At 56.0% G+C, this 14191-nt stretch overlaps 1 protein-coding gene across 4 annotated transcripts in view; it reads left to right on the top strand.

Moving 5' to 3' along the window:
- NOL4L (nucleolar protein 4 like) overlaps positions 1-14191 on the top strand; it is a 124762-nt gene that overhangs the window by 39683 nt on the left and 70888 nt on the right. For 2 of the 4 annotated variants that reach the window (XM_070589114.1, XM_070589118.1), the window contains exon 2: positions 8888-9043. In XM_070589114.1, coding sequence (XP_070445215.1) covers positions 8888-9043 — 156 coding nt within the window. Of the gene's footprint in view, positions 1-1740; positions 2657-8887; positions 9044-14191 lie in introns of those variants that run through there. The other 2 variants (XM_070589115.1, XM_070589116.1) reach the window with 2 other exon arrangements.

Here is a 14191-nt window from a genome sequence, read left to right as displayed (position 1 = left end):
CCACAGGAATGCGGGCCGGGTTGGGGAACGCTGGGTTCTCAGCTGCGGCCCAGGGTGCTGGCTACCCTCGCCCTGAGGGAGGAGGGAGAGATGGAGGGAGGGAGGAGGTCATGGCCGGGGCAGTGGGGAAGGGATCAGATAGCCTCCTGCTGCCCCAGACACCCGCTGCCACTGGGGACAGGAGCCTGCTCTGCTTCTCAGTACTTCCTGCCCCCCCAGGCCTGATTCTGGGGTGGGAGAAAGAGGCACAGCTGGGCCTGCCGGGACTGAACTCCCCCCAAAGGGCTCCACTAGGCCATCTCCCCCTTGGGCTAGCCTCCGACCTCAGTGGTCTTGGTTTCCCTGCCTGAGAAACGGAGAGGCTGGCCTAGAATGATTTCCAAGTGACTACCCACCCTGAGAGCAAGGGTTTCTGGGAGGCCTGGAAGAAATTAGGGAGGTGGCAGTGGCCTTAGGCCCAGGAACTTCTTAGAATTCTCAGGTATGGCTAAGAGAGGCAGCTCCTCACTGATGCTGGGACAGGACGTGGGTGGGTGGAACAGTGGAAGGAGAAGATGGAGCAGGGATTCCAGCCATCAGAACGGGGGAGTGTGGGGAGATGGGGGAGGTGGAGTGGGGGATGGTGGGGAGTGGAGTGAACAGTGCCCAGTATTTGGGAGCATGGATCCCGGAGTCTGATTGACCAGGTTTGAATCCCAGCTCTGCCACTCTGTTCTTTCTGACTGTTGGCAAGTTGCTTCATCTTTCTGTGCCTCAGTTTCCACACCTGTAAGATGGGGGTAATAAACCTCCCAGGGCTGCTGGGAAAGTGAAATGAGGCAGTGAATGCTTGGCACACATTAAGTGCACCACCACACCAGCCATGTGATTGTTTTGTCTCCCTAAGCGGTTGGGAGGTCCCCCGGAGCTGTAACGGATGCGGACGCGATGGGAGGCACTGTAGCTTGGTGGTTAAATGGGCATCGGGTTGGGGGTTCAAGGCTGCGTGACCCTGGACAAATGGCCACACCCCGCTGCGCCTTGGGCGGGGAACAGCAGAGGCGCCTACCGCAGAGGGTCTGTGAGGATTACACAGTTCAGGCTTGGCACAGCGCCTGGCACATAGCGGGCGCTCCCTGAAGGAGAGCCAGCCAGATCGAATGGTACCGCCCCGCACAAAGGACAGGTGGGCAGCGTCCCGGTGGGGCGGGAGCAGGGCAGGTGCACCGGGCGTGGGGAGGCGGGGCCCCGAGAGGGGAAACGGGAGGGCGGGCGCGCGCGCAGCAGGTGCGTGTGGAGTGGGCGGGGCCCCGCACGGGCGGGGTCTCCAGGTGAGCGGGCGCGCGCAGACTGGGGGAGGCGCGCCGCCCTGGCCCACCGCCGGAAAGCGTCCCTGTGTCTTTAACACCCGTCCCCCCCGCCCCCTTTGTGCGCCCCCCCAGCCGGGCTGCAGCCGCGAAGCCGTCCCCCCTGCACTGACAGCTGGTATCTAATTACTGTGTGAGAATGGAAAGTCAGGCTGTCCCAGCTCCGGGGAGAGGGGATTAACGTCTCCTGCAGAATACACTTCCTCTGGTGGGTTGCCATGGTTACTCTCATTACCTGCCTGCCCGCGAGGAGCCCGCGCGAGCCGCTCCAGCAGGCCCTCCGAACCCGGGCCCGGCGCGCGCGCGCCTCCCCGCCCCTCCTCGCCGAGGCGCACGCGCGTGCGCTGTACAGGGAGCGCGAGCAGCCTCGCCCCCGCCCCGCGGCCCGCGCCCCGCCCTGCCCCCGCCCGAGCAGCTGTCAGCGGCGCGCGCGGCCCGGCCGGCCCCAGCGCGCGCTGTCAACAGTCATTAGCGCGCCGGCCGCCCCCCTCCCCCCGCCGGGGTGGGGCCCGCACCTGGGCCCCGCTCGTTAGCGCGCCCGGGCCACCGGTCGGCCCCGGAGGGACACGCCCGCGGGGCCTGCTAGGCTCAGGGCCGCCCCCTTCCGCCTAGGACCGCCCCCTTCAGCGACCCCATTCCCTGTCCTTGGCCGCGGCGCCCGAGGGAGGCGGGTCCCCGGAGTCCTGGAGCGCGCCTCTCCAGAGTAGTGGTGACAGCGGTCCTTTATGGGCGTCTCGCCCAGGGCGGGCGCTATTTGTGCATCATTTGGGTTCCCACCGCCTTCCTGTGAGGTTCGTGCGTATTGTGTCACCTCAGCACAGGAGGAAACTGAGGCTCAAGCAGGCCAGCCACTTGCCCAAGGCCAGGGCTGGGTCGTCCTCCGGCCTGTGACTTCACCCCTAGAGTACGTGCGCCCTCCTGGCACCCCCAGGCCAGAGTCCCGCAGCCAGGCCCCGCCCTGTCCTGCCTGAGAGTGCCATTTGCTGCTCCCTCTCTCCATCCCTCACACGGGGGTCATTGCCCCTCTCCTGCCAAGAGGACGACACTTTGGCCCACTGCACCCCTTTCCCCCCATCCCCCTTCCCGGAGATCCCAGAGTTAACAAAACAAAAAAAGAGAAAGATATTCAGAGCTGCTTGAAGGATATGGCAGCCCTCTAAGGCAGCTCTGTTGGCTGGGGCCCATCCCAGGCACCTTTCCCTGTGGCCTGGGGTGTGCATTTTGGTCCCCGGCGTGATTTGAAAGAAGATGGAGGTTCAGGGAAGCGGAAAGGAGGTCTTGGAATATTCCAGGCCTGTTCCAGATGGCAGGTGCGACGTGGTGGCGCCCCGCACTAGCAGTGGGAGATTGTGCACAGGGGTGGAGAAGAGGCAGGTGCTGCCCTGAGTGCTCGGTGCCTGGCTCATCAGCTTATTTATTTATGGGGGGGGGGGGGAGGGTGCGTGGTCTCATCCCTCTGCCCCATCCAGGCCTGCAGAGCTCAATGCTGCCATGGGTCCTAACGTTCTGGGGTGAACCTTTATTTGGGAGGGGTTTTTTTTGGTTTCTGGTCCACAGTAGGTAGTATTCATAACAGAGAAGTTCCAATACTGGTCCACGTCCGGTTTAAGCAGTACCCTCCCCTCAGTCGTCGGATTGCCTTTTACAAATGGTGAGCGGCTTCTCTTGGGGATTCTGAGGAGAGAATTTCTGGCTATTTGGGTGAGGGTCTTCATTCTGGTTTTCTCTTCTTTTCGTTCTCTCAGTTTAGTGTGGTTTTTAAATTTCCTCTCCACCTCTTTCCTTTCCCTCCGAGGACCCTTTATTGAAGGCTGACTCCTCCCCCTCAGGTACCCCCGCTTCCAAACCCTTGGTCCTGCCTGAATGTATTAAAGTGTGGCTTGGGGAGCAAGAGGAGCAGCCATGGTTCCAGAAGTGGAGAGGAGCATGCAGCTCATGTTTGCGGTAGCTTTTGTCTGTAATCGCAGCCACTTAGCAGGCTGGCCCGGGTGGGATGGAGCAGCCTCCTTCCATTTGCCTGTGCAGTCAACCCCGTGCAGATCCCACCCACCCATGCCAGAGCCCAAGGTGTGTTTCCCCCAGGGTGTGTTCTGCTGACTGACTTTCTCCTCTGATGGCAATCTCCATGATTTTTACACCTTGTCGAGAGCTGCATCTGAAATGCACCGAAAGGGCACGTCCTAAGGATTTTCTCTGTGGTTTCTTCCTCTACTGTAGGAACCCAGTTGAGAAATGTCCCCTCTCTTTAGCCGCACCCTCTCTCAATCATGGCCTCCTCTTTGCTGGGAAGGCATCTGCGGCTAATATAGTGATGGGGGTGCGCTAAACGGCACTCTGGGTGCCTGACAGAGTGGCCCACCCAGCAGGTGACTTGGAAGTTCCAGTGGAGGTGATGGAACTGCAATCCATTAGCAACTGGACCTCACCTGCCATCAAGGGAAAGGGTCCATTTAATTGGCTCAGTGGGGAGAGGCAAGCTTCAGTCAGATTGAGGAGTTCACCGGAGGGGTGACGCTCAGTGACAGCTCATGAGGCCACCCCAGCAGGAGCTGTCTAATGGCCTGGTGGGACATGCTGGTCTCCCTTGTGGGTCTGCAGCCCTGGATGTAGCAATCCTCCTTGCGCTGAGCATTCAGATCATTTGAGGAAACTGAGGAAGCCAGAAAAGACCTGTCAAGGGATGACTTGCTTAAGTATTAATTGACTTTGCTGGGGAGGACTTAAGAATCTGACATCAGGGTGCTGGCCCTGCTGCCCTTTCTACCCATAATCTAGATTAAGTCTCTGGGCAGGTCTTTTGAATTTATACTAATGTTTCCCAATAAGATTCTTTTGTTCCCACTATTAAGAAAATTGGCCTTCATTGGAGAAGAAAATATTAATATATTAGGCCTAGAAGCACAGACCATGTCTATATTTAATGAGCCATTGCCAGTACCCCTACTAGTTAGGTCACTGGCTCAATCACGGAGACTTTCTAATCAGCGGTTCTCAAAATCTGCCATGCATCAGAATCATCGGGGGGGCCTATTGACACCCCCAGCACGGCAGATTTGGTAGGTCTGGGGCAGGGCCTGAGGATTTGCATTTCTAAGAAGTTCCCGGGTGATGCCCATGCTACAGTGGTCCAGAGACCACACTTTGAGGACCACTGTTCTAAATATTCTGAAATAGCAGTATTCAAGTAGACATTTGGTGATTTTCGAAATGACTTGTAACCTGGCTTTTAGTTTAGAACCCAAATAGGCTGGTTTTCAGGAAGATAGTGATGTCCAAGAAAGTTGGTAGCTCCATGAATTTTTAAAAACAATTGCCATGTCTGGTTTTCTTAGCCTGGGTCTGGCCAGCTGTTTTGGAGTTGGCTGGTTCGAAAGGATGTAGTGTGTTACCATGGCAATAGTCCTCCCCACGCAGGAAGGCCCTAGAGGTTGGTCCTGCGCAACTGACCGAGTGTTTTTCATGGCTTCTGCCATGGGGTGCTGCAAGGTTCCATTCCCTCACTCCTAGTTGGCGTTCCCAGGAAGCTGGGGATAGCCCGGAGGCTTCAGCTCCCCCTTTATCCAGCCTGTAAATGAAACGAACTTCCTTTGTCAACCCAGGGCCCAGCTTGCTTAGGGCCACGGATCAGATTAAGCTCATTTGGGTACAAAGCAGAAGTGGTTGGCAGGGGCATCCCAAGGCTATGGGGAAGGTGCTTTCCGCTCCTTAATTAGCTGCTCCTGCCTTGCAGCGCCGTGTCTGGATTCTCAGCCAGGGGAGGCAGGCCTTTCCTGCAGCATTTAGCATGAAGGTTATTACCTCTGGATGCAGGGCATGGCAGAAATGTCTTTGGCACGTGACTGCCGTGGGATCCCTTTGTTCTATTCTCAGGGTTCTCCTTGAAGGCCACACAGATATCCTGGTGTTCTTCCCTCAGGGTAGCACACATGGTGTCCAGGTGGCCATGGCTCACCAGAGGACAGTTCAAGGTATGGCCCTGAAGACCTTGTGTGGTTTGAATTCTGGTTGCCACAGGCCCTCTCCTTTCCCATGTATGTCTCTGCAGATGAGATAGACCGATGACAGGACCCAGGTTTGAACATCAGGGGAGACTGCAATCAATTTTTAAAGAGGGGGCTACTAAAAATGCTCCCCTGAAGAGTTTCCCCAGGGTAATTTTATGGTCACATTGCACCAGGTGCCAAGCTGTTGGTTACCCACCCGTGTCTGCCTAAGAATGGAGGTGGGAAGCTGGGACAGAGATGGGCCAGGCCCTGGGCCGTGTTTCACTGTTGAATCTGGGTTGATTAGTTCCACCTTGACTTTAGGAAAGCTTGTTCCAGGTTTATGTGACAGCCTTGGCATATTATTTAGGAATTACACAAGACTATCCATCTCTTCTGATGCTGGGTATCAGCTCGGGGACCCATTCCATACCCTGAATGGAGCAGAGGGACAGGAGATAAGAGCAGATTCCTAAACACAAAATGTCCAAATTCAGTGGGTCTAAAGGGAAGAGATGAACGTTTATAAGCCTCTAAGCAGCAGATGCCTGATGTGTATTCTTACCTAATCCTTGAAACATCCAACTAGGTCTTTTTAGGCCCATTTTACAGATGAGGACACTGAGTTTCAAGAGGTCACGAGGCTGGCTAGCGGGCACTTTCCATCTCACCTGTCTAAAATATTGTCTTTCATCAGATTGTTTTCTTTCTCCTTTCCTTCCCACCAAATTTTATCTCCCTCTTCCAGAAGCATCTGTGTTCTGGGCTGAAACAATTTTGTGAGCAGAAAGGTCTATCACTTTTAAGCAGCTAAACTCATCATTATGCTTCTGGATTCAGATTATCAAAATGTTGTGGAACTACCCACCCCATTATACAGTTTTTTTTTTTAAATATACTTTTTTAGAGTTTAATAGACATACAGAAAAGTACACAGATTGTAAGTGTTCAGATTAGTGGCTTTTTATAAATTGAACACACTGTACAACCACCGCCCAGATCAAGAAATAGAGACCCAGTTATATTTTCATTCTTAAGGTTCTTTTGTTTGTTTTTGCCAACGTGAGCCTCTGGTTAGAAGTATATTATCAAAAGCAAAAATAAACAAGTGGGACTACATCAAGCTAGAAAGCTTCTGCACAGCAAAAGAAACATCAACAAAAGGAAAAGGCAGTCTACTGAATGGGAGAAAATTGCAAATCATATATCTGATAAGGGGCTAATATCCAAAATATATAAAGAACTCTTACAACTCAATAGCAATAAAACAATCTGATTAAAAAATGGGCAGAAGACCTGAATAGACATTTTTCCAAAGGAGACATACAGATATAACTGACCTGTTATAATATTTGTGTCACCCAGCTCTGTCACGGGGGTATTTGAAGATCTCCCAAATGCGGGGTTGTTACAAGTCAGCTAATAAATGAGCCCTGATTACAGATGGCTCAGGATTTCAGACAGGGACTTGGGATACCCCCAAGAAAGAGGTCATGGTAACTCCTGAGAGAGTTTAAGAACAGAAGAGTCATGGGATTTACAGCTCATCTTGTAAGCAAAGCTCAGGGAGGTTGAAGAGTTTACCCACAACCTCACAGCAAGGAAGCAGAACCAGCAGGCAGCTCCTCCTACACACACACACACACACACACACACACACGCACGCATGCACCCCAGATGCGTGCTATCTGAGAAGTCCCCATTGAAATGGATCCTGACCAGAAAGGAAACCATTGGCAAGAGTGCCCATACAGGACCAGTGAGGTCACTGCCTAGGGTCCCCACTCACGGACGCTGCCCTCAGCTCTAGGGTTTGGTACCCTACACCCCAGACGCCCAGCTGCCCTTCCTCCCCCATCTGCTTTCAAATGGGCCACTGGCAGAGATGGCCCAGCTCACCCATCCTGGCACACTGGGAAAGTGGCTAGATAAAACCGAACCCCGTCTGTGGCCAGAATGTGTTGTAAATGGGTGTCCATTCAGCATGGCCTCTGTTCTCTTCAGACTACAAAGACCCAGGTCTGAAGCTAGCTCTGCTGCTTATAGCCATCATGCTGGAGGCAGGACCCCAACTACCTCCAGGCTTGTAGGGGTGTTTAGCCCTACTACAGCTGGTGGAAACCCAGCACATGGCAAGGCACTTCTTGTGACAATATTTATCTAGCAGTTCCTATGGGCCAGGCTTGGGGCTAAGTGCTGCACACCTCTCTCACTGATTCCTCTCTGTATCTCAGGGGAAAGGTGCTTCTGTTATCCCCATTTCTCCATAAAGGACCAGAGGCTCAGAGAAGCAAAGAACTGCTGAGGGTCACACAGCCCTTAAACCACAGGGCCCCATTCAGCCTGAGGCAGACTGTCTACACTGCCCCGCTGGGCTGCCGCTGATAACCGTAGTTGTTTATTGAGCCTACTGTGTGTCAGGTGTTGTTCTGGGTGCTGCGGAGACAGCTGTGAGCCAGCAGATGAGTCCACACCCTCCCAGAGCTGACGCTCTTGAACGGGCTCCTTTGGGGAAGAATTCTCTTGGAGATTCGTGCTTCGGGCACTTTTAGAGAAAAGGCTGCCTCCTTCTTCCCAAATCCCCACGCCACTGCTTCCTTGTCATCTTTGAAGCCCCCCAGAGCCCTCCAAGTCTCCCCTTAAGGAGATGATGGCTGAGAGCCCAGTGTCTCTGTGTGTATTCTGTGCCTTATGAATAAGGAACTCACTGAGCAGTCTGCTCCGTTAGGGTCCTGGCCGCACCCCCAGCCTCATGCCCTACAGTCCCCCATTCCCAGCCCTGCTGGTAGGGGAGGGTGGGCGTCAGTTCCTTGCTATTGAAGAACCCCATCTCGATCCTGGCACACCTTTTTGAGGCCAGCTGACAGCACTCATGCCAGCCTGATAAGAGGCTTGGGGGACCCTTGCGCACCCCGCTTACGAGGCCCTGCCACCTCCACGTGGCCTCGTGCCTGTTATTCTCCACCTCTCCGCACACAAAGAGGCCTGGTGCTGTCGCTGGTGCTCAGCTGCTGGAGTGGGAGGGCAGGCAGTGGTGAAAAGCTTTTCTGAAAGGCCAGGGCGGCGGCAAGAATCACCCAGGTGATCCGAGCCGGTCCCCTGGGACCCCAGCCCAGGACCACAGTGAAAGGTTACTGCTAATTGGCGAGCTCCTGATGGGGCCGCATCTATTTAGCACTCCCCACTCCCCAGAGACTTCCAGGATGGTCTTGGCACAGCGTGTGATTCGAGAGCTCCCCGCCCGAGTCTGGCACAATCTGTCTGATACTGTGAACATGGAGCCTCTTGGTTTTTTAATTTGTATTTCCGTTGTTGTTGTTCTCTGCCCATTGTTTCCGGTAGATTTAGTAGCAGCAGCCACCCTGACTCTGGTACCCCCCTCCCCGGGGCCCTCTCAGCAGGCTCCTTCCACTCCCCGCCCCTCAGACCTACCATCGGAGGCCTTCCCGGGTCAGGGAGCAGCGCCTCCCTGCCCCCGACCCGTCGCCAGGCCTCAGGGCCCAGCTCTCACCCTGCCATCATCCCTGACACTAACACAGCTTGTCCACCCTGTCGCAGGGGGCAGATGGCCTGTCGGAGCCGGAGGGCATCTCTCTGAAGCGGGTCGCTGTGGTGGAAGATTTCTTTGACATCATCTACTCGATGCATGTGGAGAGCTCAGCGGAGCCAGGCAAAGCCCCCAAGCACGCTGGGCAGAAGAAAACCTACCGAGCGGTGAGATTTCTGTCTCTTTGCCTCCGCTGGCAGCCCCAGGCCTTGGCAGGAGGCCACGGGCTCCGCACATGTTGGGCAGGGGGCGGGGCAGGGAGCTGAGGCGTGATGAAACGGCCTTTGGGGACCCAGGGGGGCACAGGGCAAGGGCATGGCAGCCAGAGATGGCTTGTGGGCCGAGGGGGCGGGTTCTGTGGTCTCAGCACAAAGGAGAAGCAGGTTGAAGGGAGTGAGAGGGAGGGAAGGAGAGGGACGAGGGCAGGAGGACAGCCCTCCACTTCCCGGTTTCTGCTTCACTCGTTCCCCCCAGCCCTGGCAGCCCGCTCTGGGGTGGAGGGTGGCCGGGGGACTAGATAATAATAATCGGAAGGGCAAGTGCTTCCGTGGCATTTACTGTGTGCCCAGTGTGTGAGGTCATTCCATCCCCTACGACCCTGTGAAGTCAGTGCTGGAAGTCCCCCGGGGAAAGTCTGAGGACTGGGGCCCCACTGTCAAGGGGATCACAATTCGATTTGTGGGAGGGAGGCTGAGAGCAAAACCAAGCCATGAAAAACAGAAATGTCTCCAAGACTAGCTTTGAGGGGATAAGAACCCTGGTCCCTGGGCGTTCAGCAAAGGCACCTCCAGACACCAACGTTCAGTGCTAAGCCAGGGGGGCTTCATGGAGAAGGTGGCCTGTAAGCTGGCATTCTAAGCTTTGGGAAGACAGGAGGGAACAGAGATGGCAATCTAGGGGTGGGAAACATCGCATGGGGAGGTGGAGGGGCCGTGGCCAGATCAGGAGGGGCCTGCCTGGGTTCTGGTCCGTCCCCCATTGACCCCCATCACCATGGCTCACGCCCAGCTCTGAACCACTTGTCCAGTGCCCACCACTAAACCAGTAGAGCCAAGCACCTTCCTTCCGTTCATTCAAGGCTCTCAGCAGTCCTGCGACAGAGGCACTGTGGTCCCATTTGACAGTTAAAGAAAGTGAGACCCGGAGAGTTGAGTGACCTGTCTAAGGTTATCCAGCACCTGAGTTGCAGTCAGCGGTGTCCTCAAGCCCCCGTGTGTCGACTTTCTCTCTAGCTTCCTAGAGAAGCCCCTCAGTGACCTGCCTTCTGTGACTGGGCTTACCCCCTCCAGGCAGAGGTGACCCAGCCCCCTCGCCAAGGTCTTTGTACAAACACCTGGGACTGCAGTGGAGGTGGTCTGTGCAAGTCTGTAATTCCCCCCTGTGGCCTGATTTTTAAAACTCCAACATTCTACTACTCAGCCATTAAAAAAAAAAAGATGAAATCGTCCCATTCGCAACCACATGGATGGACCTTGAGGGTATTATGTTAAGCGAAATAAGCCAGACAGAAAAAGACAAACACCGTATGATTTCACTCATATGTGGAATATAAACTAACAAATTACAGACAGAGAGAACAAATTAGTGGTTACTGGGGGGAGGGGGGTGGAGGGTGGGCACAAGGGGTGAAGGGGCACATTTATATGGTATATGACAAATGATAATGTACGACTGGAATCTCACTATGTTATAAGCTATTATGACCACAATTAAAAAAAAATCCAACATTCTGATTTGTCCTTGTCCTCAAAAGACAGCCTTTGCCCTAAATGACTCTTAAGGACTGTCCCACGTGCCAAGGACCTCAGAGGGATGAGGGGTCGGACTGAGGGAAGCAGGACGTGATTCTGCCACCTGCCCGCCAACACATGCGTGTTGGGAAATGCATCATGGGAAGGGAGTTCTGAGGGTTCCTCCACCAGAGGGTCATAGACGAAGGGAGGGACACTTAGGCTGGGCCAGTGTGGGCCCCTTGGTATTGACGAGACCCAGCGCATTTTCTCAGCATTCACTTTGGCGGGGCTGGGCAGGTAGCCTGTGCCAGGCTCTGCACGCGGCACTTCCCACACTCCAATTCCCTGAGCCTTCCCATGTATGACAGTGGTGTGTACGAAGCAGGCGCTACTGTTAGCCCCATTTTACAGATGAGGAAAATGAGGCTCAGAGGGATGCAAATAAACTGCACCTGACCACTGCACCTCCTGCCTCTCTCCAAACCTCCTGTGGCCAGCTAGTAAGCCCGATGACTTGCTGTTGTCCAGGTCGATGGCCTTGGGCCAGCCAGACCGTGTGATTCCCTGGTCCCCTCGGTGCCAAGCACCACACCCCCCCCCAACAGGCGCTCCCTGGGTATTTATGAAAGTCGGGGTCTGCAGCCTCCTTGCTGTGGAGAAGGCAGGGTTGGGCTGGTCCTGCCAGACTTTGCGTCCCTGGGCCAAGTGGACATACAGCCCTTTGCTCTGCACTTCCTGGCTTCTCGTCCATATGCCTGCCGCGTGCCCCACTTCCTGCTGCCCAGCCTGGAGCTGGCACATGACTGGCGGCGAGCCAGCTGGGCTGTGCACAGAGCTGGAATTTCAGCAGCAAGCCAAGGCTGCGTGGAACAGGCCAGGACCCTCCTGCAGTGGGTGTGAGGCCGAGGGGGCTGTCACCCCCTCTCCCCCCATGGGCCCCCCCTCCTCTTCCCCATCTGTCACCCGTCTCATGCCACCCTCTTCCTTTTTTGGGGTGGGGGTGGTGCCCAGATGCCTTTGTCCCCCTCTTTTCATCTCCTCCCATTTTCCTCCACCCAAGCCTAGCTCCTCAGCCGCATCCATGCCTGTGGAAAGAGGACCCCCAGGAACCTCGGTGCTGACGGCTGCAGAGAGGCACAGCCTGGCCCCGCGGGGCTGGTGTCAGGCCCTTGGCTGAGGGGTTCATGGACCTGAATCCTGGGGCTGCCTCGCCGTCTCTAGGGCACCTGAGACTTTCTGGATTCTTACAGCCCGGGGTGCCTGTGGCAGGCAGTCCCTTGGAAGGCAGATGGGCAGACTTGTTCAGGGCATGGAAAGAGGCACATTCTTCAGTGGGAAAAAAAGATTCCAGCACCTCCCACTGTCCAGTAATGGATCAGAGAGGGCAGGTCATCAGTTTTCTGAAACTGAGGGATGTGAGCCAGGGGTAGGTGCCTATTGACAGTGGATAATGTAGGCGGATTCCTACTTTGGACAGGAAGCCCCTGCCTTACTTTGCCTCTGATGCAGTGTGACCTGAGGTCCAGAGGATGCCAGGGGCTCTTTCCAGTGCCAGGGTCTGGGGAGGGTTCCACGCAGTTCCACAAAGTTCCTGAACCCGCATGGAGGACTGGTCCTTTGTCAAGAGGCTTTTCTGGTGTCTGCACCCGTCTGGGTTGGAGCGAATGCCTCTGCTTCCTTCCTCTCTCCCCGGGTGCTGGTAGGCTAGGTCGGGTTCCGGAGTCCAGATCTGGCTGCCCAGACCACTTTGCAGTTGGGGCCAGATGTGGTCAGCAGCTGCTCCAGGCCCACCACGTGCTAATCCACCCGCAGGGCAGAAGGAGGATCTTGCAAAGTGGTGCAAATCCCCCCAATTGGCCTCATCTGTCTTTGTCGGCCTCTGAGTTGGGGAGCGAAAATGGGGCCTTGCAAGTCAGCGACTCTGCAAATAGCTTCTGCTCTCCCTGCCAGCAAAATCTCTCTCACTTTTTACCCCTAGGAAAAAACGTTAAGGGCAAATTCACGTGCGGGTCTCAGTGTCCAGGCGAGAGGCCCCAAGAACAAGGCAGCAGGCAGCCCAGGGCAGTTGAGGGGAACTCGGGGTGGGGGACAGGAGTCCTGGAGCTTCTCCTCCTTAAACACAGCAGCTCCGTCTTTATCTGTTTCACGTTTTGGGCTTCAGCATAAGATTCTATTTCCAGAACGGTGTCTGTAGCTCTAAAACTATCTGAAAACCGCCATCCTACTGCCTAGAGCATCAGCTGGGCTTGTCCTCCTCATTTCAACTCACCCTGTGGTCCTGTGGCCTTGGGCATCCATGCAGTCAAACAGAATTGGAGGTCCCATTTCTCATGTGGACAAGCCAGGAGGGTGAACGAAATGATGCCCGCAGGTTGAAGGCCCCAGTGGGGGGAGGTGGCCTCCTTCATGCGGGTCCCTGCAGCGGCGGCGTGGAGCTGGGCTGCACTCTGCACTTTTCTGACTCCCCAGGGAGCTGTTAGCAAGGCTGCAGACATTCCAGCCATGCAGGGCTGGCCTTCCCTGCCTGGTCCTCAGACAGCTCCAAGGACTTCTCACCTACCCACCTTCGGTCCACCCCATCCACCCCTCTGTGGGACCCAGGGCCAGGAGGGCTGCACCCAGCACTTCTCCTCCCTGTGGCACGCCAGCCAGCCTGTGCCTGGTGCTGGGGTCCCCGCCAAGGCCAGAGAGTGGCGGCTACCACTCTGGCCCCTGGGGAGGCTAGGAAGGCTCTCCCCGAGCCCTGTAAAACCTATTTCTCTGTCCAATGGCAGGTGAGCACCGTGTAGTGAAGTGGGGCTGTCCCTGTGGTATCAGCCTTTCCTCTTTTTCCCAGGACCCTGTGACCCTTTCCTGCCCCCCCAAGTCCTCCGCTCAGCTCTTCTGAGGCCTGACATGGGATGCCACACTTTGGGGCGCCTAGGAGGTCATCTCTTGGCCAAGTCGGCCACAGCCCTCTGGTTGGCCCAGCGGGTGCCCTTCCTTCTTGCCTGTTTACTCCGGCAGCTGGCCTTCCTTCAGGAGGGCCCCTCCCACCTAACTCCTCAGGCTGAGAGAGACATGCTGCCGCTACGATTTCCAGGCAGCTTCGGGCTGGGGATGAAGATGTCCATGTGCGTGGCAGGGAAGCCCCCATCCCGCGGCCCTAACACCCGAGGAGGACGGGCCACATGCCCTCCTACCCACCGGCTCCAATCAGAGAGCAGGGGTTTGCCCTTGTCCCTGACCTCCAGAGGAAGGCAATCACACAGGGAATTTGGAAGGGAGATAACTCATCAAGGAGCCTGCCTGCTCCGCAGAGCATCAAATCAGCTGAGAAATAACAATTGTGTCACCAGAATTAACTCTGCGTTTGCGGCCAACCGCCAGGCAGGAGCGGCCCCTGGAGCTCCACAGGCCTGCTGAGCTGGGAGCACAGCCTGAGCTGGTCCTCCCAGGGCCTGGCCACAGCCTGGGGCACCCTGGACTCCTACCTCTCCCCTGACCCCATCCATTCCGCCCTGCCCTGCCCCGCCTCCTGACACCACAGAGATGGGGCAGGGCGTGTGCCTCCCAAAGGAGCAGACCGGGCACCATCCTGGA

This window comes from Equus przewalskii, chromosome 21 (assembly GCF_037783145.1).
Source record: "Equus przewalskii isolate Varuska chromosome 21, EquPr2, whole genome shotgun sequence".
NCBI classification, from domain to species: Eukaryota; Metazoa; Chordata; class Mammalia; order Perissodactyla; family Equidae; genus Equus; species Equus przewalskii.
Note: the sequence above shows the minus strand (reverse complement) of the source record. Positions and strands in the feature narration are given on the sequence as shown.